The sequence below is a fragment of the Protopterus annectens genome, chromosome 9.part0 (assembly GCF_019279795.1).
Source record: "Protopterus annectens isolate FY-2018-M chromosome 9.part0, PAN1.0, whole genome shotgun sequence".
NCBI classification, from domain to species: Eukaryota; Metazoa; Chordata; order Ceratodontiformes; family Protopteridae; genus Protopterus; species Protopterus annectens.
Window position 1 is genome coordinate 1,047,003,475 of NC_056743.1, and position 27,228 is coordinate 1,047,030,702.

The window sequence follows — 27,228 nt, forward strand, 5'->3', positions numbered from 1 at the left end:
TGATTTTATTTAAGGAAAAAAAACCTATCCAAGCCTACATGGTCTTATGTGAAAAAGTAATTGCTCCCCTTGTTAAATTGTGAAGTAACTGTGGTTAATCACATTTTTTGGGAAAGCGGAGTTCAGTTTCACTAGCCACACCCAGGCCTGATTATTGCCAGACCTGTTGAATCAAGAGATCATTTACGTAAATAGAATCTTGTCAGACAAAGTGAAGTAGGCCAAAAGGCCTGGAATAGCTGCAGAAAAACAGACCAAGTATAGCAAATGTACATGACAAAATTTCCTCTCTTTGCACTTGTATCCAAGTGATGTAAACCTTGATGAAAGTCTCAAGATTTAGTTGGTAGTGTTTGGTCATTAATTCTAAAAGTTCTATTCCATGTCTGTCAAACATGGTAATTAAGTTGTTATGGAATGCTGACCCTTCTATTAGGCCTGTTGGATATTGCCATGATCTCAGACCTTTTGGTACTACTTTTTCCTTAATACATTCTTTGAAGTAAACTGCGGTGGTGGTGCTGCGGTAGCGTTGTTGCCTCACAGTTAGACATACGTTCGATTCTCAGTTAGAGCGTCTTCTGTGTGTCGACATGTGTGAATGGACGTTCCTTCGTTGAAGGTTGTGCGTTAGGCCCGGCAAGCCAGCACGTAAAAAATCTACTGTCAATCACTGTGGCGACCCCTAACCAGGAAAAGCCGAAAGACACATTCTTTGAAGTAAGAAACTTCTAATTGTAGTTTCTTATACTTAACTAGAATGTGGTCGAGTGACTTCATATTTGTAACAATGGAAATATTACCTCCAGCCGGGTTCTCTTGTCTTTCTGTATATTCGCTGTTTCTGTATTGCATCGGTTCTTGTAGCCATGCTGATAAACTAAGAGTCTCAATAAGCCCTGAGGTGTTAGTTTCATTTCCTATACTTCTGACATTACCACTAAAGTTAGCACTTTCATGTTGATTAAATGATGGTCCTGGGTTGTTGCTAACTTTGTGGTTTGTTGAGGCGGAGTTTGTGTTCACTCTCTGAGGGTGGCGACATGTTGATTGTAAATTTGATGTATTGTTTTGTACAAGTTCCTTCTCTCTTGTACTGTTGTACATAGTCCCACTCAATGTCTCCACTTTGTCTATCAAATTTTCCACTCTTTGAGATAGTAAGTTTATCAGTGAAGTTAAATTGCCTGGTTCACTGTCCTGTGTGTCAGGTATGACTGTACTCTCTCCATTTTCTGCTGCCATTTACACAAACGACTGACAAACTCAATAACTGTAGAAACCAAAAGGCCTGGAACAGCTGCAGAAAAACAGAACAAGTATAGCAAATGTACCTGACAAAATTTCCTTTCTTTGCGCTTGTATCCAAGTGATGTAAACCTTATATCCAAACACCAGTGACTCTGTATTGCTTTGAAGTAAAAAATATTTATTAAGCGATACCAACTTCAATATTTTTGGTTAATTAAAACAACACAAATAAAACACTTTCCGTTTCCAAAGGTTTGAAAACTTTTTCAAATGGTTTGTACTCCGCCCCTTTCCTTCTATTTATAGCGATCATGACATCACTTCTCCTTAAAGGTATAAGACACCTTAAATACAATGTACTTCTACAATGTCAAAATTATTCTTTGTTGTGCAGCATGGTCAAGTAAAAGTAAATAAAATAAAACTTTTTCTATCCATCTTTAAATCGTCGTTCATAAAACACTTTTAAAACAGATAAAAACTTAGCTTTACAATCTCAAAGCTTAATACAGTGTATGTGTTCTATAATATTAGTGTGCTCTGCACTAGTTGTATTTATACCAGCACATAAGAACACTAATATAAAGCAATCCAAGTAAATTTATATTTCTTATTTAAGAATCTTTGCATATTCCTGTCCTGTTATGTTCAGGGCATTGCAACATACATAATCTTTCTATTAGAATTGTTTTATATATTTTTACCACCCTGATTAGTTACTAAAACAGCTATGTGTAGACTTCATTTTAATGTTATAAATGCTACAACCATGCAATAACAGAAGTGTGCAAGTCTATGTTTTTGTTGTTCTTCGTGTCAACTTCGTTATAAATTGGTAAAATACATCTCATCTACGGGTGTCAAAGTTATGGAAGTCAGAAACTATTTAAGACAATGTCTGTAAGAAAACTCTTGTAATGTAAATAAGTACAATAAATATTAACTATGTTATATATGATCTAATATAGTCTCATAAGCAACTATACACACATAAATACACCTATTTGTTGATAGAAAAGTTTATACATCAATTGGAAGCACATAGTGGAAGTTCAAGAAAACAGACTCCACTTTGATGCAGCTCTGGCCCTGTGATCTTGTAGTCTTTAACAGGACACATGAGCAGGCACTATATACATGGACAATTCATTTCGATACATCAGTAAGCAGAAGAGACAGACCATTGAAAGACCCCCCCCCCCCCAAAAAAAAAAAAACTGTGCCTGTTTGGAAATCTGCCATAGTCTTAAATTATTAATGGCAGCACACTGTCTGGCCCACTCAACAGATGTACCCTCGTTCCCCAAAAATTGCGCCTGTACAAGAGTATAGTTAAGTCTCTTCTTGTGGGGTCAACCAGTGTTTGTCCTTTTTGCCTCCTCATCAGATGTGAGGTGTCACCAGTACTTTTCACACCTATTGCTTCCGCAATAACTAGTGAAGGATGCAGTGGTAGAGCAGTGGCCAGGTGGTCTTCTGTTCTCATTTCTACCACTCAGATACTCAGGTTTATCCAGGTGGCTTAAATACACAGGGTCAAAATAATTTTCATAGCCCTCTTTAGGCACTGTTAAAACTTTTCCCCAGTACTGAAGAGAGACATTCTGGATGGATTGCTACAACTCACTTCACTCAAATTGCTGTGTCACTCCTTAGGCAATCTTCTCCAAAATCTTAATACATTGAGGCTGTCTGCTTGACTTCTCCATCTCTCAACATAGCTTGCAAATTTTTCTACCTCTGGAAAGTCATTGATGTATGCTAGTACTCACAGAAACTATCCACTAGAAAAATTTACAAGGATAAATGTGTTTATCTGTATGCATGAGAATGGAACCTTGATCCAAGGTTATCACGTCTTCAGGTGTCGTCTAATAATTTTATTAGACAGGGGGCTCAGTTACGTTTCAGTCTAATCGCATTTGGCAGCTGTTTCGTGTTTTGATGCTGGGCTCCAGTTCACATTTCTTGCTTTAATGAAAGTTAATTACTCAAAGGCATACCTTATCTAAGGCTTCCACTCACTGACCCCACCACACTGTGGGACCTCTACAAGTACTACTACCACTACTTGGAAAAGTTTTTCAGATTAACTTTTGAACTGGGAGGCTGAGGCTGGTCTTTTCTCTTTTGTGAAAGACCTTTTTCTTTGTGGCCATAAAGTTGAAAGACTTTTCGGCCAAACATTCTTACATAACCTTATATAAAGAGACTGTGGTTCTCAAAGTAAACCTTCCTGAATCCTTAAAGTTGCTAGCGAGTCTTACCTTAACCTCTCTATTAACCTTCCAGTGTTCTTTCTCTAGTATGCTGACAAATGTAAGTACCTAGTACATTGTCTGGCTGTTCATAGACAACTTGGCTTCTACTTGAATATAATGCAGCAATTCATAAAAATGGTCAGATGTTTCTTGTGCTCCACAAAGGAAAGGGCTTGATGTCCAAAGTGACATTCTCTGGTTGGTTAGCTGATCATGTAAAGTCTTACTGTGTCAGAAAAGGCAACCCCCTGCTCATTACTCTTAACAGCCCATTCCACTACAAGCATGCTTACATCTTTGTCATTTAGTACAGTGCTTTACCGGGATGATGATGGTTTGTGGCAGCGCATTCCATTCATTTACTACTCTTTCTGTATACCGAGATTTTTTTTAATAATCTCTTAGAATTAAAAAGTATTGTGTATCTGAGCATATCTGAGCAAAATGAGCATACATGACTTGTGTGTTTTCTTGAACATGTGCATATTTTAATGACATTGGAGGCACTGATGGTAAGGAAGTTTCTTCTTAACTGTAAAGTTGCACATTTTGAGGGTTTGGAAAGCAGGAGGACTTGTTTTGTTGTCAAAGTACCATTTTTTGCAGTACTGTTAAAGTTGAAAATGCATGTTATCAACATAATGCTTTGTGTAGATCCTGTACTACCCTTTCTTTGGGGGGGGGGGTTACTTATCTAACAGATGAGTGTTTGTACTTCTCCATAACAACAGAGAGTAGAATAGAGGGGCACTTGGTGGAATTTTGAGATGAAGCCAGGAAGACTGGGTGGTTTTGGGTACAGAGCAGTTCTTGTTAGTGTGGCATATTGTCCCAAAGTTGTATAATGCTTATTACATAAAAAATCAATTATTTTGGTAAGTATGGAACTATTTCTTTAGTCAGAAGTGAAAAGTGGCACAGAAATGATGAAATAGAATGTATGTATAATATGTGTGTGTATATATATATATATATATATATATATATATATATATATATAGAGAGAGAGAGAGAGAGAACACTAATATGTTGGAGATGCACAGTTTAACATTGGATCGGTGTTGCAGTAGACTAAACTGTTTCAGTTATAAACTGCCTAGGATGTGACCAACTGCCAGCTTTTAAAGCCTCAGAACACCTTTCATGTGTCCTAATTACCTGTGGTTTGAGCAGAGCCACAAGGAGAGCAGTGTGGTTGCCAAAAGCTTCAGTGCTTTTGCATTGCTGAAGTGTGTCATCTCTGCAGCTTTCGTGGAACTGACAGCCAGCCTGCGGTCCTTCAAGGCTGGACAGATAAGTACCCTGCTTGAGGAAAACCATCCATAATTTTACTACTTTGGAAAGTCTGCATTTTATTGTGAATTTAATTGTTATGGTAGGAAATTTTTTATGGATTGTGATAACTTGTAGAGGAGTTTTATTTAATGTCTGTCTGTGTGAGAACTGTAAAATCAGATCCTGTGCTGTCCCCCCAGTCCGTCTTAACATTTGAGTTATCTGACTTGAGGTGGTCCAGACCTGTCAACAAACTTACTAGCTTCTCCCGTTCTTGAGCTCCCTACTTCTGTAATTCTCAGTTAGCAGCCAAGCTTCAGCTTTTGTTTGCCACCATCCTTTTCAGAGGGAATCTCCAGTACTCCCCTCATCTTTCAGAGTTAGTGAGGTATGTGAAGTTTTTCAGTTCTTTTCCTGAGCTGTTCTGTTGTATTCTGTCTGCTTTTTGCAGATTCTGTATTTCCTCAAATTTGTGGGAGAAAAAAAATCTCATGGGCCTTCTGTACCTTGACAGGGTAAAAACCAATAGGCTATGATGGTCTTGGATTTTTATCCCTTTTGAACGCTTATGAAAAAGGCTTTGGGATTTAAAAAGCACTTCAAGTGTGGCCACAAAATCCCTCAAGAACCTGCATACTCGCTGTGTTTATTGTCTGGGCCATGACCGTTTGACCTCCGATTGCATTGTTTGTTCCTTATTTTGCTGATTGCCTTTAATGGACTGGAGAAAGTTAATGGATTCTTAGGGTCCTTTTCTTTTGGTTCTGTGGCAGCAGTTCCTGGTTCTTCAGGGACATTCCTTCCACAGCTTCCCAAAGATGTTGAGAGGCAGGCAGCTAGATCTTTGGATAAAAACAAGGGGGGGGGGGGGAAAGAAAAGTCTGAGTAGACACAATGGCTCACAGGGTTGCAAGAAAGAGAAAAAGGAAATGGTCCTCAGTTTCTTCTTTATTGGATTCCCTTGCTTGGAAAGTCTACATCTCCAAGGATGACTTCACCTCTGGCTCTGACATCTTCAGATGGGCCTAGGGCCCAATCCCCTTTATTATCTTGGACAACTCTGAGACTGTCGCTGTCTTGAATTGCTTCCTGACGAGAATAGCTTCCCTGGGGAACAAATGTATGGCAGTACACGTCAGGCTACAGAGGATGTTCATAGTGTTTCACTGTTGCAGTCCTTACAAAATGGGTTATCCGGCTCCCAGTAGCCCACAGTCGGCCAGAATACCAAAGTCTTTGGTATATGACTTTGGCTGCCTTCGATTTAGGACAGACTTCAGGTGCAAATTAAGACAGCAGATGCCATTTCCTCAGTCTTTCTTGCCGCAGAGGCCGAAGCAGAAGTATTTTGCATGAGTGTTGTCGGCTGAGTACCTTCTTTTTGTATTCCGACTGCTTAGTTGAAGACATCCTCAGATAAGTACCCCGTCGGGGACCCTCTTTTCTTGCTTTAACGAATGTTAGAGAAAGTTAATAACTGTCTTGCCTGTGGAAAACAGATTTCTCTCCGTGATTTTCACTCCTTTTGTGTTACTTGTTTGGGCCTTGAGCACACCATCCCTAATTGTGTTCTCTGTGCTTCTTTCAACCCACATACCACACGCCGTAGAGCTAGGATCTTGTTCAAGCATTTTGGAGTTTGGCCTAAGTTCGTCGGTGTGGCGTTTTCTGGTCTCCCGACTTCATATGTTCCTAAGAAGCGCAAGGATAAGGACCGCGACAGGCTTTGGGTCAAATTAGCAGACGACGTCCCTGTTAAGTTGGTTGTTGGCCCAGCGGTAGTCACTAAGGTGCTTTCATTGCCCCTGCAGTCCATGGATGTTCAGCAGCAGGCATCTGCGGATGCCTTTTTGAGTCCTCCTTACTACAGGCTTCCACTTCGTATTCTGGCCCTCCGCCAGTCGCCACCTCTGATGGATCCGGAGCCGCTAAGCTGGCGCCAGCTTCTGAGGCCTCTTTTCTCCGCCCAGAGACCAGATCCAGACCGACTACCTTGGTTCAGACTACTGCCGTGGCTAGGCCTCCTGAGTCCCTCCAGCTTTCTAGCAAGCCTTCCAGCCGAAAATCTACTCCTTAGCAGGCGCCAGCCTCCCCTCAAATGCCTCAGTCTCAGATAATTAAAATGGCTAGTGATCTCTTGACCCTTATCAGGGGCTCTCCGCCACCTCCTTCTAAGAGGGATAGGGAATTGTCCCCAGAAGTTTTGTCTGCCTCAGACTCTGAGGTTTCCAGCAACTCTGCTGATGACGAGGGAAACTCTCAACTTTTTTCTGGTTTTGAGGATTCTGATGCAGAAGACTCCATCCCTTCTGCCTCCCCTCCCGAAGATTTTTCTTTTGGATATACTCTGAATACTCTTGGGGAGTATTTCAAATGGGAAAGTCAGGACAACCCTCAGTCTAAGAAACAGATTAGGGAATTCTTGGATTTGCCGCAGCATAAACCTTTGGCTATCCCTCCGGTTTTGGAAGTTGTTGATGTTTTCATGGAGAATTCTTTGACCCCTGATTCTGTTCCTCCAGCTCCCAGAACGCCTGACAGGTATTATAGAGTTCCTGATTCTCATCAGTTCCTTTTCAAGAATCCTACTGCTGATCCAGAGATTATTTCTCAGGGCCCTAAGGGTGTTAAAGCCACAGTTGCAAAAAATCCTGTTCCTTCTGACAGGGCATCTAGGGCCTTGGATAGATGGGGTTAAAAGTTTTATACTTTTTCCACCCTGGCGATTAGGTCTGTTAATTGTCTTTTTCATATGCTTAAGGATCAACAGCATACTTGGAGGCTATTAAGGCTATAATTGCTGGCGTTTCTTCCCTGGTGGAGAAGTAGGGACATGCAAGATTTATTGATTTCTGCCACTCTTGTCACTAAACATTCTCTACATTGTGGTTTCGACTTTTTGGAGGCTTCTTGCAGGGCAGCAGCCACTGGTTCTGTCATTAGAAGACATGCTTGGCTCAGGGGACAGCCACTTTCTGAACCTGTCAATTCTAAGTTATTGGATGTGCCTTTGCACAAGGACACTCGTTTTAGTAGCAAAGCAGAAGATGTGTTGAAAAAGTTGGAGGATAAGGCCAAATCTATGCAAACTGTTAAGGACTTTCTGCAAGTTCATCCTCCTCATTTTAGTAGACATTACCCTTCTAAGAATTGGACTTTTCCTGACCCTGGTAAACAGGGTCGCACTAGGCCTAGAGGTTACATGTCTTCTAGGGGACAGACTTACACCCTTCAAAAGGCTAAGCACTGGCAGGCTTCCTCTTCAAAATCGGGGAGTTGTAAGCAAACTTCCCAAAGCAAACATTCCCAATGACTCCGGCCTTCCCCTGCCTGCCTCTGGTGGCCCAGGGTTTCCTTTGGGGGGAAGGTTAGCCATTTTTGCATATGTCTGGTACACCATCACAGATGACAAATGGGTGCTCAAAATATCCCAAGGCTACAAGTTCTCCTTTCACACCTTCCCTGTCTGCCAAGGATACCTAGATATCCCCCCACATCAGAGGGCAGAAGCAGAAAAACAAGTTGTTTCTTTGCTAAACCTGGGAGCAATAGAGCCAGTTCCTGCACTACATATAGGTCAGGGTTTCTACTCAAGACTTTTCCTAGTTCCCAAAAAAGGGGGCACCTGGCGCCCTATTCTGGATTTGTCCATTCTGAGCACTTTTCTGGTGATTCCCAAGTTCAAAATGCTCACTCTTCAGCAGTTACTGCCAATGCTGGCCAAGGATTCCTGGCTGGTGACTTTGGATCTCAAAGAAGCTTATCTGCACATCCCAATAAGGGAAAGCTGCAGGCAGTTCCTTCGCTTCAGGGCGGGGAACAGGCACTTCCAGTTCTCTGCACTGTCGTCTAGCTTATCTAATGCTCCCAGAGTTTTTACAAAATGCCTGGCTCCAGTCTTTGCTTTTTGCAGGCAAAGAAACATTCATATTTACCCTTACTTGGATGATTGTCTTATTCAGGCAAACTCTTCAGAGCAACGTCTAAAGGATTTGGACTTCGTAAAGAACTTTCTCACCTCTTTGGGCTACACCATCAATGAAAGAAAGTCAAAATTGGTACCCACCAGTGAGATTATATTCCTGGGAGCGAGCCTGAACACATGGCCACGCCGCCCAGATGGTATTCCTCCCTCAAGAGAAACAAATGGATCTTTCGAATTACTTCAAGAATTTGGCAAGCATGACCCAGCTCTCTGCAAGGCAATTCCTGCAAGCCCTGGGATTCATGGTTTCATGTATTCTGAAGATTCCATATGCCAGACTGCATATGAGGAAAATACAGTGGTACCTCAAAAACCTTTGGTGTCATCACACTCAGGATTTAGACTTGATACTTCCTCTGATTCCCTGCCTGCAGACGGAGTTCCTTTGGTGGGCGACAGCTTGTGCGCAGAACAAGGGCCTGCCTTTCTGTCCACCTCCTGCCAGCCAGACTCTCACCACAGATGCCTCGGACTACGCTTGGGGAGCACATCTAGAGGGCGGATGCATTCAGGGGACTTGGAACTATCAACAAGCTCATTTGCACATAAATCTGAAGGAATTGATGGCAGTCCAGTAGGCCTTGATGGCTTTCAAGTATCTTCTTTCTCCTGATACTCTTCATGTGGTACATCAACAAGCAGGGAGGGCTCACTCTTACCCCCTGTGCAGACAAAGCATGATACTATGGTCCGTTGCAGCTTCCATGGGCATTGTCTGATAGCTCAGTTTCTTCAGGAAGGCTCAACACTTTGGCAGACTGGTTGAGCAGGCGTGGCAACTAAACAAGACCATGTTCTATCGCATCATTCAGCATTGGGGCACTCCCCAGGTGGATCTCTTCTCATCTCCAACCAACCACCTTCTTCCAACCTTTTGCACCAGGGATCATCAGAACAAAGCTTGGAAAGTGGATGCTCTGTCCTTCCCCTGGACACAGCTCTCGATCTATGCATTCCCTCCTCTGCCTCTTCTTCCCAGAGTGCTGTTAAAGATAAGGGACGAAAAACCAAGGGCCATCATCATAACTCCGGACTGGCCCAAGCAACATTGGTATTCACTACTTCACAGTCTCTCTCAGTCTTAGCCTTGGCATCTTCCCCTGATACCAGATCTCTTGGTTCAGGAGGGGGGAAAATTCTGCATCCTCATCTTCAGACTCTGCATTTAGCAAGCCTGGCTCATAATTTAAACCTTCCCAACAGGTGGTTGAGGTCCTTCGTGAGGCTAGGAGAACTAGCACTAGGAAATCTTACACAGATAAGTGGAAAAGATTCTCCATCTGGATGCAGACTAGAGGGAAAGACCCTTCTCATCCTATTCTTCCTCTTATTCTTGACTATGTGGCAGGCTTGCTTAATGGTGGGCTTTCCTTTTTATCAAGATTCTTGCTTCAGCTATTTCTGCTCATTATTCTTTTGAGCAACCCATTTTCTCTCATCCCTTGATGAAACCATTCCTCAGGGGAGCTAGCAATTTAAAGCCTCCCAGAAACGCACCTACTCCTGCTTGGGATCTTAATTTTGTACTTGAAAAACTTACTTTGCCTCCTTTTGAACCAGCTGCCTCAGCAGATTTGAAGTTTCTCTCCTGGAAAACTGCCTTTCTCTTGGTTATTACTTCAGCTAGAAGAGTTTCTGAGCTGCAGGCCTTAATGGCAGTAGAGCCTTTTATCATCTTCCATGTGGATCGGGTTTCTCTTTGAACTAAATCCCTCGTTTATGCCTAAGGTGGTTTCTAGCCTGACTCCTAACCAGTCTATCCACGTGCCTACCTTCTTTTCTAATCCTCAGAATAAAGGGGAAAGGTTACTGCCTTCCCTGGATGTGCATAGATAGATTAGATTTTACCTGGACAGGACTAAACCTTTTCGAAAGTCGGATCAGTTGTTGGTCAGTTTTGCTCCTGGAGCTCGGGGCAAAGCTATTTCTAAACAGACCATTTCTAAGTCGATTGCTCGTTGTATTCACTTTTGTTACTTACAGCATGGCAAGGTTCCTCTGCAGAGTATTAGGACTCATTCTACTAGAGCAGCCTCTGCCTCAGCAGCTTTTTTAAGAGGTGTACCTACTAGGGGCATCCTGGAAGCAGCTATCTGGACTTCTGTCCACACTTTCACTAAACATTACAATTTACCCTTGTTTTCTAAGTCCAGGGCTGGTTTTGCCACTGCAGTGTTGCAGGGCATCCATACCAACCCTTAAACAATGGGTGTTCCTCCTCCCTTTTTGTTTTTCCCCCTGGCTTTGGGAATAAACCCATTTTGTAAGGACTTCAACAGTGAAACACTATGAACATAGTACAGTTGTGTACACTTACCATAAATGTAGATATTCGAGTGTATTCAGTGTTGCAGTCCTAGTCCCCCCCCCCCTTCCATCCACCCTTTTTTCCTTGGACACAGACTGGATTTTTCTTTTCCTGACCTAACCTTTTTTTAGCGGCTCCTGACAGTTAAGGCAAGAAAAAGTGAAGAAATGTCGTCAGCTGCCTTTAATTGTACCTGACATCCTGACGTCTGGTCTAAACCGAAGGCAGCCAACATCATATACCAAGGACTTTGGTATTCTGGCCGACTGTCGGTTACCGGGAGCCGGATATCCCATTTTGTAAGGACTGCAACAGTGAATGCACTCAAACATCTACATTTATGGTAAGTATACACAACTGTACTTTCCAGATGGTCCCATAATTAGATGACTGCAAGAACAAAAGAATCCTTAATCCAAGCAAGAGATTGCTTCAGTTGTGATGGTCCTTGGGAATTTCTGTAACTCTGAAAATTCAAACTTAGTCACCCAGTCCTTAGACATCATAGGTTGCCACTTAGATGCTATATTACAAATTAACAAATGTACTGTGTCAAGGCCAACTTTCCTTTGCCTTCAGGAACAAGAGGTTATTGCTGCTGCAAAAACCTTGTCATCTTTAATTCTTCATTTAATGGGTTCTACGGCAGTTTCTATATCATTGGAACTTCATTCAAGGGTTTTCATAACAGTTCTGCATTAGACAATGGCAGTCCAGTTGACACATTCTCCATCATCCTGTCAGGCTGTCCTCGCTCAGCAGTCATCACATCTCTTGGTGGATTGCTTCTCTATAAAACAAGGATGTCCATTTGTTCTTCCCCCATTCCTTGCCCATGATAAACCTGGACCACCTTGGAGTTGGGGGGGCATTTTTAAGGCAGAAGAGTTCAGTGTACGTGGACCAGTCAACAGGTCCATCTTCACATCGGTGTTCTGAAGATGAGGGCAGTCGTCCATGCATTGCAGGCTCTTCAGGACTTACTTTCCTGGTGTGCATTTTCTTCCCAGGCAGACAACACTTTGACGGTCTGGTACATCAACAAACACAGGGGAGCACACCCCTACCCACCATGTCAAGAAGCCATGAGAGTGTGATATTGGTCGATGACTTCTCATTGCTTGTCTTATAGCATACTGGCCTTGGCAGAATTTGGTTCCCTTTTCTTTGGCCTCATCTACTTTATCCAGCTTGGATTCTGGATCTGATTCCAGACCTCTTGTCTCACTTGACAGGCATAATTCATCCAGGTACCTTAGACTTCAAGCTAGTAGCATGATTTCTCGACTTCCTTTATTAGCCAGACAACCAATGCTCTCTTCCCCTGTCCATTGTCCACTTTTATCTAGGGAACTACAACTTTTTTAGCTAACAGCAGTGGATGAGCGTCTTGGAAATAATCCAGAGAGTGAGAGGATGGTTGCTTTTGTTAGAGAAAAGCAATTTCCAGGACAGCTGACTTGAATTTATTGGCAAAAAGATGCTGCTGTTTAAACTTATTTCAGTTTTATGACTTGTAAGGAATTCAGCAATGGGAGTACTGGTAGACTTTGTCAAAGTTTTAACTCTGTTGCACAGGTGGCTGCCAGGAAAACTGGAGGTGTTTGAGCTAGAGCAGAGCATGAGGAACTGAATTTCTGCATGGCTGAGGGTAGGACACCCGGTTTGAGAGATGAGAATTCTGCCAGGAATATGGAAAACAGCTAGTGGAGTAGTGCAGGGGACGGGCCTGGGCCAGTAGTCTAATTCAGGCATATGCAAGGAAACAAGGGCTTGTCTGCTGACACAGTGGTAAGGGCAGCACTGATGGGTTAGGCAAATAATCTCTAAGGAAGAATTTATAGAGGATAATGTCTTCTTATAACATCAGACAAAAGTAAAGTCTTAAACTTTTGTAGAAGTGAAGTCAAACTATATCTTTCAATTTTGTAGGGTTTGATTCCAGAGGACCTAACAGACGAGCTTTTGGTACCGGATTCCGTCGAGATAACTATGACGACCGACGTGGTGGTGATGATTATAGAGGAGGAGACCGCTATGGTGACCGTAGTTATGAAGATCGTAGAGAAGACAAGTTTGACAGAAGAAATGACTATGGGTCCAGGGATGACAGGAAGGGTGACTTTGGTCCCAGGGATGACTACAGTAGACGCGAAGAAAGAGGTACGTTAAATTGAGCATTGTTGCAGCATATTTTCTTTATCCTCTTTTGAATTTTGCATTCTTCCAGTGGTTTGTTGAACTTTCTGCTAAGCCGAAGTCCTCATAGTTTCATCCAGTGCCTTGTATGAAATGACAGTTTAATGTCTGATATTCATACCATTCACTCTTGCAGTCATAACTTTAGGGATCTCTGCGAGACTGACTGCAAGAAGTATTACATTCCCAGCTGATAAGAATAGGTTGAAATGGCATTATCAAGAAGGTGTATATATTTCAGCAGCCTTGGCCTTTCAGGGCTCTCAGTTTTTCAACTCTGATTCTTAAAAATCAAGAACATCTCCTCAGGCAGCTGTTGGAAAGTTGTGGGAAGAGTGCAGGACAGGACGAAACTCAAAGCTGACTTGTTCTAGTAAATTCTGACTTCATTATGTGTGAGAAAGCGTGCTATAAAATGTGGGCATGATGCTGTAGACGTGGCATCTAGGGCTTCTCCTACAAGGTCAGTTGTGTGAAAGAAAGTCTGTTCAAAGATGTGAAATGAAGCTGCCAAATTGTCTCCTGGATGGGGAGGTGCTAGTCATTACTCAGGCGTACAGTATATTAAAACAAATTGGAGAGTAAGAGTAAGACTGTGGAATCCATGAAGAGTAAGAGAGACCATGGAAGCTGTCAAAGCAGATGTTCCATGCTCCCTGACTAAAATGCAGCTGGAATTCCCTTTCTGATTAAGGACACTTTTACTAAAGACACAGAAAAGGGAAACATACCAAAGTTAGAAAGGTCTACCAAAACAAACTTTGGCAGCAGGAAGATAGAGGGGGCAGGGTGGGCCAGCAGGGCCCCTCATTCTATAGGGAGCAACTTCCCACACAGCCATGACCAAGGATTAGGAGTAAGGTAAGCATTTCCAGATAGTGGCTTACCGTAGCAGCAGACAGATGGGTTCTAAATATAGTACCCTTGAGGTACGAACTCCGATTCATTCCAAAACCGCAAAAAAGGGAATCCCAGAGAATCAAAATCAGCTGGCATAACCTATCCTGGAAGCAGCTCTAACCCCAGGGGACTGGTAGTGAAAGAAAATGATTTTATTCTTGTTTGTTTGTAGAACCATGTATGGAAAGCTAATTGGAGACCTGTTTTGGACCTCTCAAAGTATTAACAATTTTTTGGAAGTTTTTAAATTCAGAAACTCTGCAGGCATGAATTGCTATGGGAAGCATTCATACAGTCCTGGTGAGCCCAGACCTCAGATATGTGTACCTACCCATTCCTGTATTCAAAGGTCACAGGCATTATTTGATTGTAGTGAGAGGGGAGATTGCATTTGCATTTTCATTTTACATCCTTGCCCTTTGGTTTAGCTGCTGCACGTAGGGTATTAGCCAAATGCCTGTTTCCAGTAGTAGCACACTGCAGAACCACAGGTATCTAAATTTATACCTTCCTGGATGAATGTCTCTTGCAGGCTTACAAAAAAAATGCAGAGAGGCCTAAAGTAAATTTGCCTGTACAGACTAGGGTTTACCCTCAATTTGCAAAGGTCAGTCCTATATTCTGCCAAGAATATGACATTTCTAAGCACCTGCAGGACGTTGCTGCCAGTGGTAAAAAAAAAAAAAAAAAGTAGAATCCCTGATTATTTTGTTTTTGAATATGGCGGCCAGGATTCAGTGGACTAACAGGTTCTTAGAATTTTAGGTCACATGACCTACACTATGTTAATTGTCCTGTTAACCAGAATTCACATGAAGCTGGGTGGTTCATAAGGAACATCTGGAAGCAGCAATACCAGTCTCTGAATAGAGAGTTTCCAGTCTTATCAGGTTTTGAAACAAAATAGACTAGTGGGTTACTCTGATTTGCAGAAACCAGGGTATACTTTTCAAGCAAACAGCCCTCAATTAGACCTTCATATGTTCATAGGTAGGTACTAGTCTATCTGCCCGAAGGTATTTATAAACCTAGCCAGAATGTGTTGGCTTTCGCCACCCCCTTAGATTAGTTCCCTGTGCCTCTGTCTAGCTGAACCACCGAAGTGATCCCCGGGGTAAACTTTGTTTCTCTTGAAGAGTGCTAGCGAGGAGCTCTGCCTAATGTAGATTGGAATCTTGATGTTCATCGTGCATACAGCTGCAGTCATAACAGATGGGTTCTCCTGCCGTCAGGCGGGTCCTCAGTCGGCCGAATTCCAAAGTCTAGGTCCGATGTCGGTGCTTCTTCCCTGACGTCAGTGCGACAGGGGTATAAAAGAACCAGCCGACGCCATTTTCTTCAGTCTTTCTTGCCGCACGGTGCCCGAAGCAGAAGCAGTTCGCAAGTGCCGGTCGGCCAGCTCCTGAGATTACGAATATTTCTCAACCGAAAACTTCTTGAAAGCTAAGTACCCCGTTGGGGAAACTTTTCTTGCCTCAGACCGATGTCAGACAAAGTTAATAATTGCATTTCATGTGGGAAGCAAATACCGCATAAGGATTTCCATTCCCTCTGTATACCTTGCTTAGGCCCAGACCACAACGTCTCGGCCTGTCGTTTTTGTGCTACATTCAACAGACGCACTATTAAGCGTCGGGCGGAGTTCGCCCAACACTGTTTTGGTAAAAAGTTTAATTACAACATGTCGTCGGATACTCCGACTCCAATTTTGAGTAAACGACGTAAGGATAAGGACCGACATACGAGGGCCGCGACTTCTACTGACCACGCTAAAGCCGACTACATGTGCTCCGGTTCTCAGCGAGGCGCCTATGCAGCCCCTGACTACCGATGACACTTCATTAGCGGTGTCTTCTGTGCCCGAGGTCGCAGGCTCTTCGGCCCTCACCCCAACTACAGATACCGAAGTCACTCTTGGCGGGGAAACTCAGAGTTCATACAGGCCTGCCACCTCTCAAGGTGTCTTCAGGCTGCCTTCTTTTTCCATTAAGGCTTACACTAAATCTAAAGCAGCCATGCATTCTAAAAGACAAGCTCCCCAGGGCCCCTCTCAAGGCCTCATGCCTAAAAAGCAGATGTTCAAAATGGCTGAGGATTTGATTACTCTTATCAGGGGTTCTCAACCCCCCTCGGACAAAAGGCCCAGAGTGGAGGAAGAATACCCTTCCTCGGACCAGGCCTCCATTACTTCAGAACATTCTGAGGACCAGGAACATTCTTACTCCCCTTTCAAAGATTATGATGCAGAGGACTCCATTCCCTCTGTCTCCCCCCCTGAGGATTACTCTTTTGGGGAAACCTTGCATACCTTGAGGGAACACTTCCACTGGGAAGGCCAAGAGTACTCAGACTCCAAGAAAAGGCTCAGGGATTTTCTTTTGCTCCCTCAGCACAGGCCTCTGGCTATACCTCCTGTCTTAGACATACTAGATGATATGTATTCAGAGGCTAGCCTTAACCCAGATTCTTTGCCTCCAGTTCCAGTCAAGCCTGACAGGTATTACTGGGTTCCTGATTCACACCAATTCCTATACAAAAGCCATGCGGCTGACCCAGAAACTATTTCACAGGGTCCCAAGGGAATTAAGGCCTCCACTGCCAAAAATCCATTACCTTCAGAGAGAGATTCCAGAGCTTTCGAAAGGTGGGGGAAAAGGGTATACACCTCGGCCACCTTCACCATGAGGGCATTAAACTGTCAGTTCCATATGTTAAAGTATCAACAGTTCTTGTTATCTCAGTTGAAAAGCAAAATGTCACAACCTGAACAGCCAGACTTGAAGGAGTTGCAGGATTTGTTGCATAGTGCAGAGCAAGTGGGTAAACATACCTTGCAATGTGGTTTTGATGCTTTAGAGGCCTCTTGTAGAGCTGCTGTTACAGGATCAGTCATACGTAGACATGCTTGGCTCAAAGAGCAAACATTACCAGATCATGTCAAAGCTAAATTACTAGATGCACCTCTTCAAAAAGATGTATTGTTTGGTGTTAAAGCTGAGGAGGTATTAAAGAAAATGGAGGAAAAGGCAAAATCAATGCAAACAGTGAAAGATTTCCTACAGGTACAACCGCCACGTTTCAGTAGAAATTGGCCATCAAACAATTGGTCCTTTCCAGCCACGGACAGACCTCAAAGAGGTAGATACAGGCGCCCAAGAGGTAGAGGGCAATCTCAAGGATCGTTTAGAGGCAGACAGTGGCAAACACCTACTCCAAGAGGGGGTGAGGATAGTTCACAGCCATTCAGAAAGCAGACCCAATGACTTCCCCCTTTGCATGCCAAGCAAGGCTCAAATGGCAGCACCTTTAGGCGGAAAACTGGCATTATTTTCGAAAAATTGGCATATTGTCACAAAAGACAAATGGATCCTGGACATTATAGACAGAGGCTACAGATTCCACTTTCACACCCTTCCAAAAATGAGAGGCATGCCAAACCTGCCACACAATCAAAGGGCAGAGGCACAAAAACAAATTTCAGATCTCATGGACATGAAAGCTATTCAAGAGGTACCTGCACAAGAACAGGGTCAAGGTTTTTATTCCAGACTATTCCTGGTACCAAGGAAGGGCAAAGATTGGAGACCTATTTTGGACCTATCCATCCTAAACACATATTTACTCGTACCAAAGTTCAAGATGCTCACACTACAGCAGCTTCCTCCCATGCTGGGCAAGGAGTCTTGGCTGGTAACACTGGACCTCAAGGAGGCATACTTGCATGTCCCAATCAGACAAGATTGCAGAAGATACCTCGGATTTCTTGCAGGTTCATCCCATTATCAATTCTCTGCATTGCCCTTTGGATTATCTACTGCGCCCAGAGTGTTCACGAAATGCCTGGCATCAGTAATTGCCTTCTGCAGACTTCAAGGGATACAAATATACCCATATCTGGACGACTGCCTGATCCAAGCGGACAGCAAACACACTCTTCTGAAACACCTGGCGTTTGTAATAATGTTGTTGAAATCTCTGGGATACACAGTCAACAAAAAAAAGTCAAGACTAATACCCTCTCAAACAATAATTTTCCTGGGTGCCAGCTTGGATACAAACACCCAGATGGCTTACCTCACGCCAGAGAAACGAGGGCAATTAACTCATTACTTCAGAAAACTGGCAACCTTCACCAGGCTGACTGCAAGGAAAATCCTGCAGGCTCTGGGATTCATGGCATCTTGCATCCTGCAAATCCCATGTGTAAAGCTGCATATGAGGAAACTTCAATGGTACTTAAAAAACTTATGGTCTCAACACAGCCATAGTTTGGAAGCAATCATACCACTGATTCCATGTATTCAAAAGGAATTTCTGTGGTGGGCTCAAGCATGCCAAAGAAACATAGGTCTCCCATTCTGCAAGCCTCAAGCAAATCAAGTCATCACAACAGACGCCTCGGACTACGCCTGGGGGGCGCACATGACAGATCGGTGCATTCAGGGCAAATGGTCACAAAAAGAAAAGCACCTACACATCAATCAAAAGGAAATGCTAGCAGTAATAAATGCTATTATGGCTTTCAAAGACCTGCTGCATCCAGGACAACTATTGATAAGAACAGACAACACCACAGTGATGTGGTACATAAACAAACAGGGAGGAACTCATTCATATCCCCTGTGCAGACTAGCCATGTCCCTTTGGAACGCGGCTCTGGAATTGCAAATCCATCTTCAAGCACAATTCCTGCCAGGGAAGGAAAACACACTGGCAGACAACCTGAGCAGAAATATGACAGATCCACACAAATGGAAGTTGCATCCTCAAGTTTATACAATGATAACTCAAGCATGGGGAAGGCCAGACATAGATCTCTTTGCCACCCACAGAAATTACCAATTGACAAAATTCTGCTCGAGGACCTTTCATCCACAGGCCTGGAAAGTGGACGCACTCTCTTTCAGTTGGACAACAATGACAGTTTATGCCTTTACACGTCTTCCACTACTGGCCAAAGTTCTATTAAAAGCCAGAGCAGACAGACCAAAGATGATTCTCATTGCTCCAGACTGGCCAAGACAACACTGGTACCCACTCCTGAGGAGCCTGATGCATTCCCCACCATGGATCCTGTCTCTAATGCCTCTTCTACTGACTCAGCACAACTTCAAAACTCGTCACAGTCAGCTTGAAACACTCAATCTAGCCGCATGGAGGATTCCTTAAATTCACAGCAGACCCTACTCTCCAAGGAGGTGCAGGATGTCATTTTGGAGAACAGAAGGCCTTCTACTAGAAAAGCCTACTCCGCAAAATGGAAACTGTTTTGTGTCTGGAATCAGAAAAAGGGTCAGAATCCTGGAATACTGAATTTACCTCAAATACTACAGTACTTAGCCGAGCTGCTAGGCAGTGGACTTTCATTCTCTTCCATCAAAATCCATGCCTCAGCCATTTCTGCAGAGTACAACACTGATCCTCCTATATTCTCTCACCCTCTCTTAAGACAGTTCCTCAGAGGGGCTAAGAATATAAAACCCCCAAGGAAGCAACCAGTACCTGCTTGGGACCTCAATTTCATTCTAGAAAAACTAACCCTGCCTCCTTTTGAACCAGCTGCTTCAACAGATCTGCAATATTTGTCATGGAAAACAGCCTTCCTTCTAGCTATCACCTCAGCACGCAGGGTTTCGGAACTACAAGCCCTCATGGCTGTGCAGCCTTTCATAATTTTCCATCAGGACAGAGTTTCCTTATGAACCAATCCTTCATTTATGCCAAAGGTAGAATCTAGGGTAGCCTTGAATCAGGCTATCCACTTACCTACCTTTTACCCTAATCCACAAAACAAAGGGGAGAGGCTACTACATTCCTTGGACATTCACAGACAGCTCCGTTATTATTTGGACAGAACAAAGCCTTTCAGAAAATCAGAGCAACACTTTGTGTCCTATGCTACAGGTGCTTAAGGGAAGCCTATTTCCAAACAGACAATCTCAAAATGGATAGCCCATTGCATACGCTTTTGTTACTCTTTTCATGGTAAAACTGTACCTACAGGCATCAGATCTCACTCCACAAGGGCCACAGCTACCTCTGCAGCTTTCCTCAGGGGGGTTCCTACCAAAGATATTTTGGAAGCAGCCACTTGGAGTTCTGTACATACTTTCTCCAAGCACTACCACCTACCATTATACTCCAAAACTAGAGCGGGCTTTGCCACTGCAATCTTGCAGGGCATCCTGGCTCCACTTAGTGCCTACCACCCCTTTATTAGCTTTGGGATTCTACCCATCTGTTATGACTGCAGCTGTATGCACGATGAACATAGTACAGTTTTGTACCTACCATAAATGTAGATGTTCGAGTGCTAATACAGCTGCAGTCCAGGTTTCCCTCCCTCCTTCCCCTCTTGGGACAGGCCTTATGGCTAACACCTCCTCATACAACCTCATTGGGGTATTCCTTTATGGTGTATTTGCTTGCACCTACTGTGTTTTGATTATATTGCATTTGCTTTATTACATAAATTTATGTTTGCCTTCCTTCTGGGGGCACCTGACATCTGGGGCAAGTAAAACTGAAGAAAATGGCATCGGCTGGTTCTTTTATACCCCTGTCGCACTGACGTCAGGGAAGAAGCGACTACAACCAACGCCGGACCTAGACTTTGGAATTTGGCCGACCGAGGACCCGCCTGACGGCAGGAGAACCCATCTGTTATAACTGCAGCTGTATTAGCACTCGAGCGTCTACATTTATGGTAGGTACAAAACTGTACTTTCCAAAGCATGGGAAGTCTCTGGAACAGGAATCTATCTCTCCAGCATGTCCTATTTATTGTTGTGGTGAGGTTTAGATCCCTAGAGTGTGTGGCTCGAGGGGATAAGGTTTTCTTTAGGTGGAGCATGTTCATCAATTCTGGGTTGGACATGGCCTTGTATGTCAGGCAGAGATCACCTCTGAGCAGGAGTTATGCAACAGAGTACAGCTGGAGTTTTCTTCAGTCGAGCTGCATAGGGCATCTGTTTGAGGCCAGTGATCCTCTTGGTGAGGTACTTCTGTGGTGTTTCCAGCTGTTGCAGGTGTCTTGTAAGGTACATCCCAAATGGGGCATTGTACTCTGATGGGTCTGATGAGTGATGAGTAGAGTGGCACAATGACCTCTTTTGATCTGGATGCAAACCCTTTTGTGATTAGGTGGGCCACATAGAAGGATTTTCTAACCACTTTGGCAATGTGATTATCAAAGGAGAGATTGCTATCTACTTGGGTCCCCGGATCCCTTTTTACATTTTCCGTATTTAGGGGACTACCACCTATGTGGTAGTTTGTAGGTACTTTATTTCCAAAGGGAATAACTGTGCACTTTTTGGCATTTAGCTTGAGTCCAGGATTTTGACACCATGTATCCGCCTCAGTGAGACTCTTTTGGAGGATGTCTGTGTTAGCCAGTAAGTCAATTATAGCCCCTAGATGTTCGTGTTTCACTGTTGCAGTCATCACTTTTGGGTTATCTGCTTTCAGTAGCCCTCAGTCGGCCTGAGTAACAAAGTCTTGGGTCCTGCGTTGGTTGCTGTCCCTTCTTCCATGACGTCAGGTCGTCAGGAGTATAAAACATGCAGCCGATGCCATTACATCAGTCTTTCTTGCCGTGCAGTGCCCGAAACAGAAGCAATTCACAAGTGCCGGTCGGCCGACTCCTGAAATTTTCGTTTTCGAGTTACAGAACCGAAGTCTTCAACTAAAACTAAGTACCCCATTGGGGAAACTTTTTCTTGCTCCTTACCAATGTCAATAAAAGTTAATAATTGCATTACTTGTGCAAAGCAAATACCTCCTAAAGATTTTCATTCGTACTGTATTCCTTGCCTAGGTCCTGACCACGACGTACCGTGCTGTCGGTTTTGTGCTTTATTTAATCAGCGCTCTATCCGTCATTGGTATATTTTTGCTTCTAAATATTTCAGTTCTCTGTTTAATTATCCAGAAATGTCGGTTAGCCATCCAGCTACCGGGATTCTGAAAAAATGCAAGGATAAAGACAGAGACAGGCGCCGAGGTCCAAAACTGCCGACGACGCTTCTCCTAAGCCAGTCACCAGTTCGCTGGTACTCAGTGAGGTGATTTCGCACCCCCTAATACCTGCTACTTCTGATTCGCAGGCCTCTACTGAGACCCATTCAGAGACCGGTATGCCGCGAGATGCTTCAACTATGGAACCTACGGATGTTTGTACCTTGGATGGGTCCGGTGCCGCTGTGCAGGCACTGGCTTCTGAGGGTGTATTCAGGCCTACGGAATTGCATATTAAACCGACACCTCCTCCTTCTTTTAGGCCTAAATCTCAAACCATGCCTAAAAAAATGACACCCAGGCCGCATGCTCAAGCCTCTATGCCTAAAAAACACATAAGAATGGCTAAAAATCTTATAACTCTAATCAGGGGAAGCCAGCTTCCCCCTTCTAAGAGACCTAGGACTGAAGTTGTTTATGATTATTCTGACCAGGATTCTGATTTTTCTGATTCTTCTGATCTGTGTTTGCCCTTGTCTAGTTATGAGGATTCTGATGCAGAGGACTCTAGTCCCTCTGCTTCTCCTCCAGAGGATTTTTCTTTTGATGAAATCTTAGATACTCTAAGGGAGCATTTCCACTGGGAAAGCCAGGATTTTTCTGATTCAAAAAAGAGGTTTAGGGATTTCTTACTCCTGCCTCAGCACAGACCTTTAGCTATTCCTCCTGTACTAGACATTGTTTGTGATGCTTTTTCAGAATCTAGTTTGGCCCCTGATTCTTTGCCTCCTGCTCCTAGAAAACCTGACCGATATTATGGGGTTCCTGATTCACACAAGTTCCTTTTTAAAAATCCTATTGCAGATCCAGAGACTAGTTCACAGGGACCCAAGGGCATTAAGGCTTCTACTGCTAAAAATCTTGCCCCTTCTGATAGAGACTCCAGGGAGCTGGATAGATGGGGTAAGAAGGTTTACACTTCTGCAGCCTTGGCCATTAGGGCTGTAAACTACCAGTTTCATATGTTGAAGTATCAACAACATGTTATTGGATTGATTAAACAGAAAATGATGATTCCTGACTGTGCGGAAAATAAAGTATTACAGGATTTAATGCATTCTGCTGAACAGGTTGGAAAACATACTTTGCAATGTGGATTTGATTCTTTAGAGGCCTCTTGCTGGGCTGCTGTTACTGGTTCTGTGCTCAGAAAGGCATGCTTGGCTTAAGGAGCAATCTTTACCTGATCATGTTAAAGCTAAATTGTTTGATGCTCCCTTAAATCAGGACCGCCTGTTTGGCAACAAGGCTGAGGAAGTTCTTAAAAAGATGGAAGATAAAGCTAAATTTATGCAAACTGTTAAATATTTCTTACAAGGTCAGCCTCCTAGGTTTAGTAGGCACTGGCCCCTCTAAGAATTGGTCCTTGCCAGCCTCTTCAAGGTCTTCTCAAGCCAAACCCAGACATAGCAGAAACCACAGGTTGTAGTCCCAGGGGACACACAAGACTAAGCAGTGGAGGGGTTGCCGCACCCAAATCAGGAGTCAGACACACTGATGTTCCACTCACCAGGCTAAACAAGGAGAAAGTTACTGTCAGCTGCCTGTCTGGTGCCAGGATCCGCCACATAACGCATGCACTCAGGTCACTCCACAATAAGTACAAATATGACTCTGTCATTGTCCATGTTGGTGTTAATGACCTGAGACGTACCTCCTTGGATTACATGAAAAGGGACATGGAGGAGCTGTCCGATCTTGTAGCCCAGGCAGGTATGACCCTAGCTCTGGGTAGCATCCTGCCATCACCCAGAATTATACTACAGTACAAGGACAAAATGATTAACGTCAACAATTGGCTAAGCTTCTGGTGTCATTCTAAGGGGATCCAGAATCTGTCTGCCTGGGATGACATGATCGACAAGCCACGATGCTTTGCCAGAGATGGCCTGCACCTGTCGTCCCTGGGATTCCGGATACTGGCTAAGGCTCTAGCCACCCCTATAGTGCCTTTTTTAGGCAAGGTTCAAATAACAAATTCACCACCCTAACAGGTACAGGCAAGAATCTGAGGGTATTGCTACTCAATGCTAGAAGTCTAAACCTCAAAATGCACTCTCTCCAGGCACTCCTTAAAATGGAGAACATTGACATCTGTGCAGTGACAGAGACCTGGTTCAAGGCTCAAGAGAGTACCCCTGCATTACCAGGCTATAATTCATACCACACCTTTCGGCCACCTAACCTGGACCGAAACACTAAAGGCGGAGGCGTGTCCATATTCATTAAGGATATCCACACCTCCAGGCTAGTTGCTCAGCATAATGCATCCAAAATTATCCAAGTGCAACTAACTCTGGGCAAGACCGCAATCCAAATTGTAGCTTGCTACAGATCCCCCCACCATGCCCCCAGGATTCCCACTCCTGATTTCTTGATACACTGGAAAATGTTAGAGTACGACCTAACACCCTAATAATGGACGATTTCAACTACCCTACCATTAACTGGGAAAACTACTCATGTACCAACTCTTGTGCTCAACGTTTTCTGGAATTCATAAATTCCAATGCCATGGATCAACTTATCCACACCCTCACCAGGGGCAGCAATATCCTAGACCTGGTTATTACCAACATAGTTCATAGATTATAGTTTAGATCATAGTTTAGTACTAAGCTAACTGTCCTTGCGAGCCATTTTAAGCCTAGCCAATTATCCCTTGTGAGACTCAAACCCTGCACCTAGTGTTTGTAAGGCAAACACCTTAACCATTAGGCCACCCTCCCATACATGGGCAACCGGTGCTCCACATCAGAGGTCAATTCCTCTTTGGTCAGATCCGACCACAAGCTAATCACCCTAGACATCCACATCCCTCCCCCACCCCCCATTAGGGAAACCACAGTAAAAAATTTCTCCAACGCCAACTTCACGCTTCTTAAGACAGAAGTGGCAAACTTCACGACACCCATGCTGACGGACAGTAGAGGTATGACTGCTGAGTCCTACACAAATGCACTTTATAAGCACTTACACAAGTGCATGGATCGTGCAATCCCTAACAGAACCAAGATGCTATCCTCCAAAAAAAGGAAGCCAATCTGGTGGTCCCCTGCCATAAACAAACACTACAACAGAAGAAAGAAAGTGTTGCAAAAAAAAAAGAGTAAAATCCCATGATTGGAGAAACTCCCTGGTCAGCCTCAGTAAGAAGCTGAGATCCCTCATAAAATCCTCTAAAGCTAGTTATGAAAACGAAATCGCCACTGACTCTAAAGACAACCGCAAAGCATTCTATAGCTATGTCAAGAATCTCAATGGCAACAGTCAGATCTGCTCTGAGTTACAGCACAATGGCACTTAAATATACAGAACCAACTGATATTGCCAACATCCTGGCAGATAGGTTCAGTGCTAACTTTACCCCTGGTCATCCCCTAAGGGGCCCATCTCTATACCAGAAGAATGCAAAGTTCCTGTAATCATGGCTGCACAGGTAAAAAAAAACACTATCCAAAGCCAAGAACACAGCATCCATGGGACCTGACGACATCCCAGACTGTGTTCTACATGAACTACAGAACGAACTGGCACCCCACCTAAGTACCATGTTCAATCATAGCCTCACCTCAGGCTGTGCCCACTGAATGGCGCACAGCAACAGTTATCCCACTCCACAAAGGGGGAGCCACCACAGACCCTGGAAACTACCGCCCCATTAGCCTAACGAGTCTGGTCTGCAAGGCTATGGAGTGTATCATCATGGAACTTATAAATAATGACATTGATAATCTCCAAACTCAGGACCCCACCCAGTTCGGGTTTGTAAAAGGCAGATCATGTCTCCTAAACCTGATAGACTTCTTTGAAGCAGTCACCAAAGCCGTAGATGAGGGTAAGGTGGTTCACACAGCCTATCTAGATCTCGCAGAGGCTTTCGACACCATCCCCCACTCTGGAATTATAGATAAACTCACTAAACTAGGTATAAATCCCTATGTCACAAGATGGGTTGCCAACTGGCTCACTGACAGAACCCACACTGTGAAAGTAGCAGACTCCAAATCCAACTTCAGACCAGTGACAAGTGGAGTTACCACAGAGTTCAGTTCTGGGTCCTCTCCTGTTTGGTATCTACTTCTTTGAAGTACAGGCCAACACAGAAGGTCTTTGGCTAACGAAGTTCGCAGATGACTGCAAACTAGGAGCCATAATCACAACTCCAAAAGATGTGGACATCCTACAAAAGGGCCTCGCTGAGACAGATGCCTGGTGTCAAAGCCATGGCCTCAAGCTCAATGCCAAAAAGTGCATTGTCATCCCTTTTGGTAAAAACTCAGTACCCATGAACTACCACATAGGTGATAGTCTACTTAACATTGAAAGTGTGATGAGACCTTCGGACACAGGTGGACAGTAGTCTCTCCTTTGATAATCACATCGCCACAGTAGTCAGGAAATCCTTCTATGTGGCACACCTCATCACAAAAGGTTTCTCATCCAGGAAAAAAGGTCATTGTTCCCCTCTACTCGTCACTCATTAGACCCATTATAGAGTACAATGCCCCTTTTGGTATGTACCTCACAAGACATCTACAACAACTGGAAAGGCCACAGAAATACCTCACAAAGAGGATTACCGGCCTCAAAGAGATACCCTATGCAGACAGTCTCAAAAAAACACAGCTTTACTCCGTTGCATATCGCCTACTCCGAGGTAATCTCTGCCTAACACACAAAGCTATGTCAAACCCAGAGCTTTTAGACATGCTCCACTTAAAGAAATCCCAATCCCTACGAGCTACACACTCTAGGGACCTAAACCTCATCACCACAATAAACAGAACATGATGGAGGGATAGATTCTTTTCCCAGAGACTTCCCATACTCTGGAACAAACTATCTATCTATATCAAACAAAGCTCATTAGCACTCTTCAAGAAAAATCTTGATGATTGGATGGGAGATAGGAAATTCACCCCGGGGATCACTTCTGTGGCTCTGCTCAACAGTGGCACAGGAATTTTCTTGGGTGGCGAAAGCCAGGGTACATTTGGCTAGGCTTATATAGGCCCTAGGGCCAATAG

At 43.8% G+C, this 27,228-nt stretch overlaps 1 protein-coding gene across 2 annotated transcripts in view; it reads left to right on the forward strand.

The window, feature by feature from the left end:
* EIF4B (eukaryotic translation initiation factor 4B) overlaps positions 1-27,228 on the forward strand; it is a 1,945,171-nt gene that overhangs the window by 864,804 nt on the left and 1,053,139 nt on the right. Inside the window, exon 8 of one of the 2 annotated variants that reach the window (XM_044083848.1) lies at positions 13,013-13,243. The exons of the other annotated variant lie outside the window; for it this stretch is intronic. Within the exon in view, the coding sequence (XP_043939783.1) occupies positions 13,013-13,243 (231 nt within the window). The remainder of the gene's footprint in view (positions 1-13,012; positions 13,244-27,228) is intronic. 2 annotated transcript variants of the gene reach the window in all.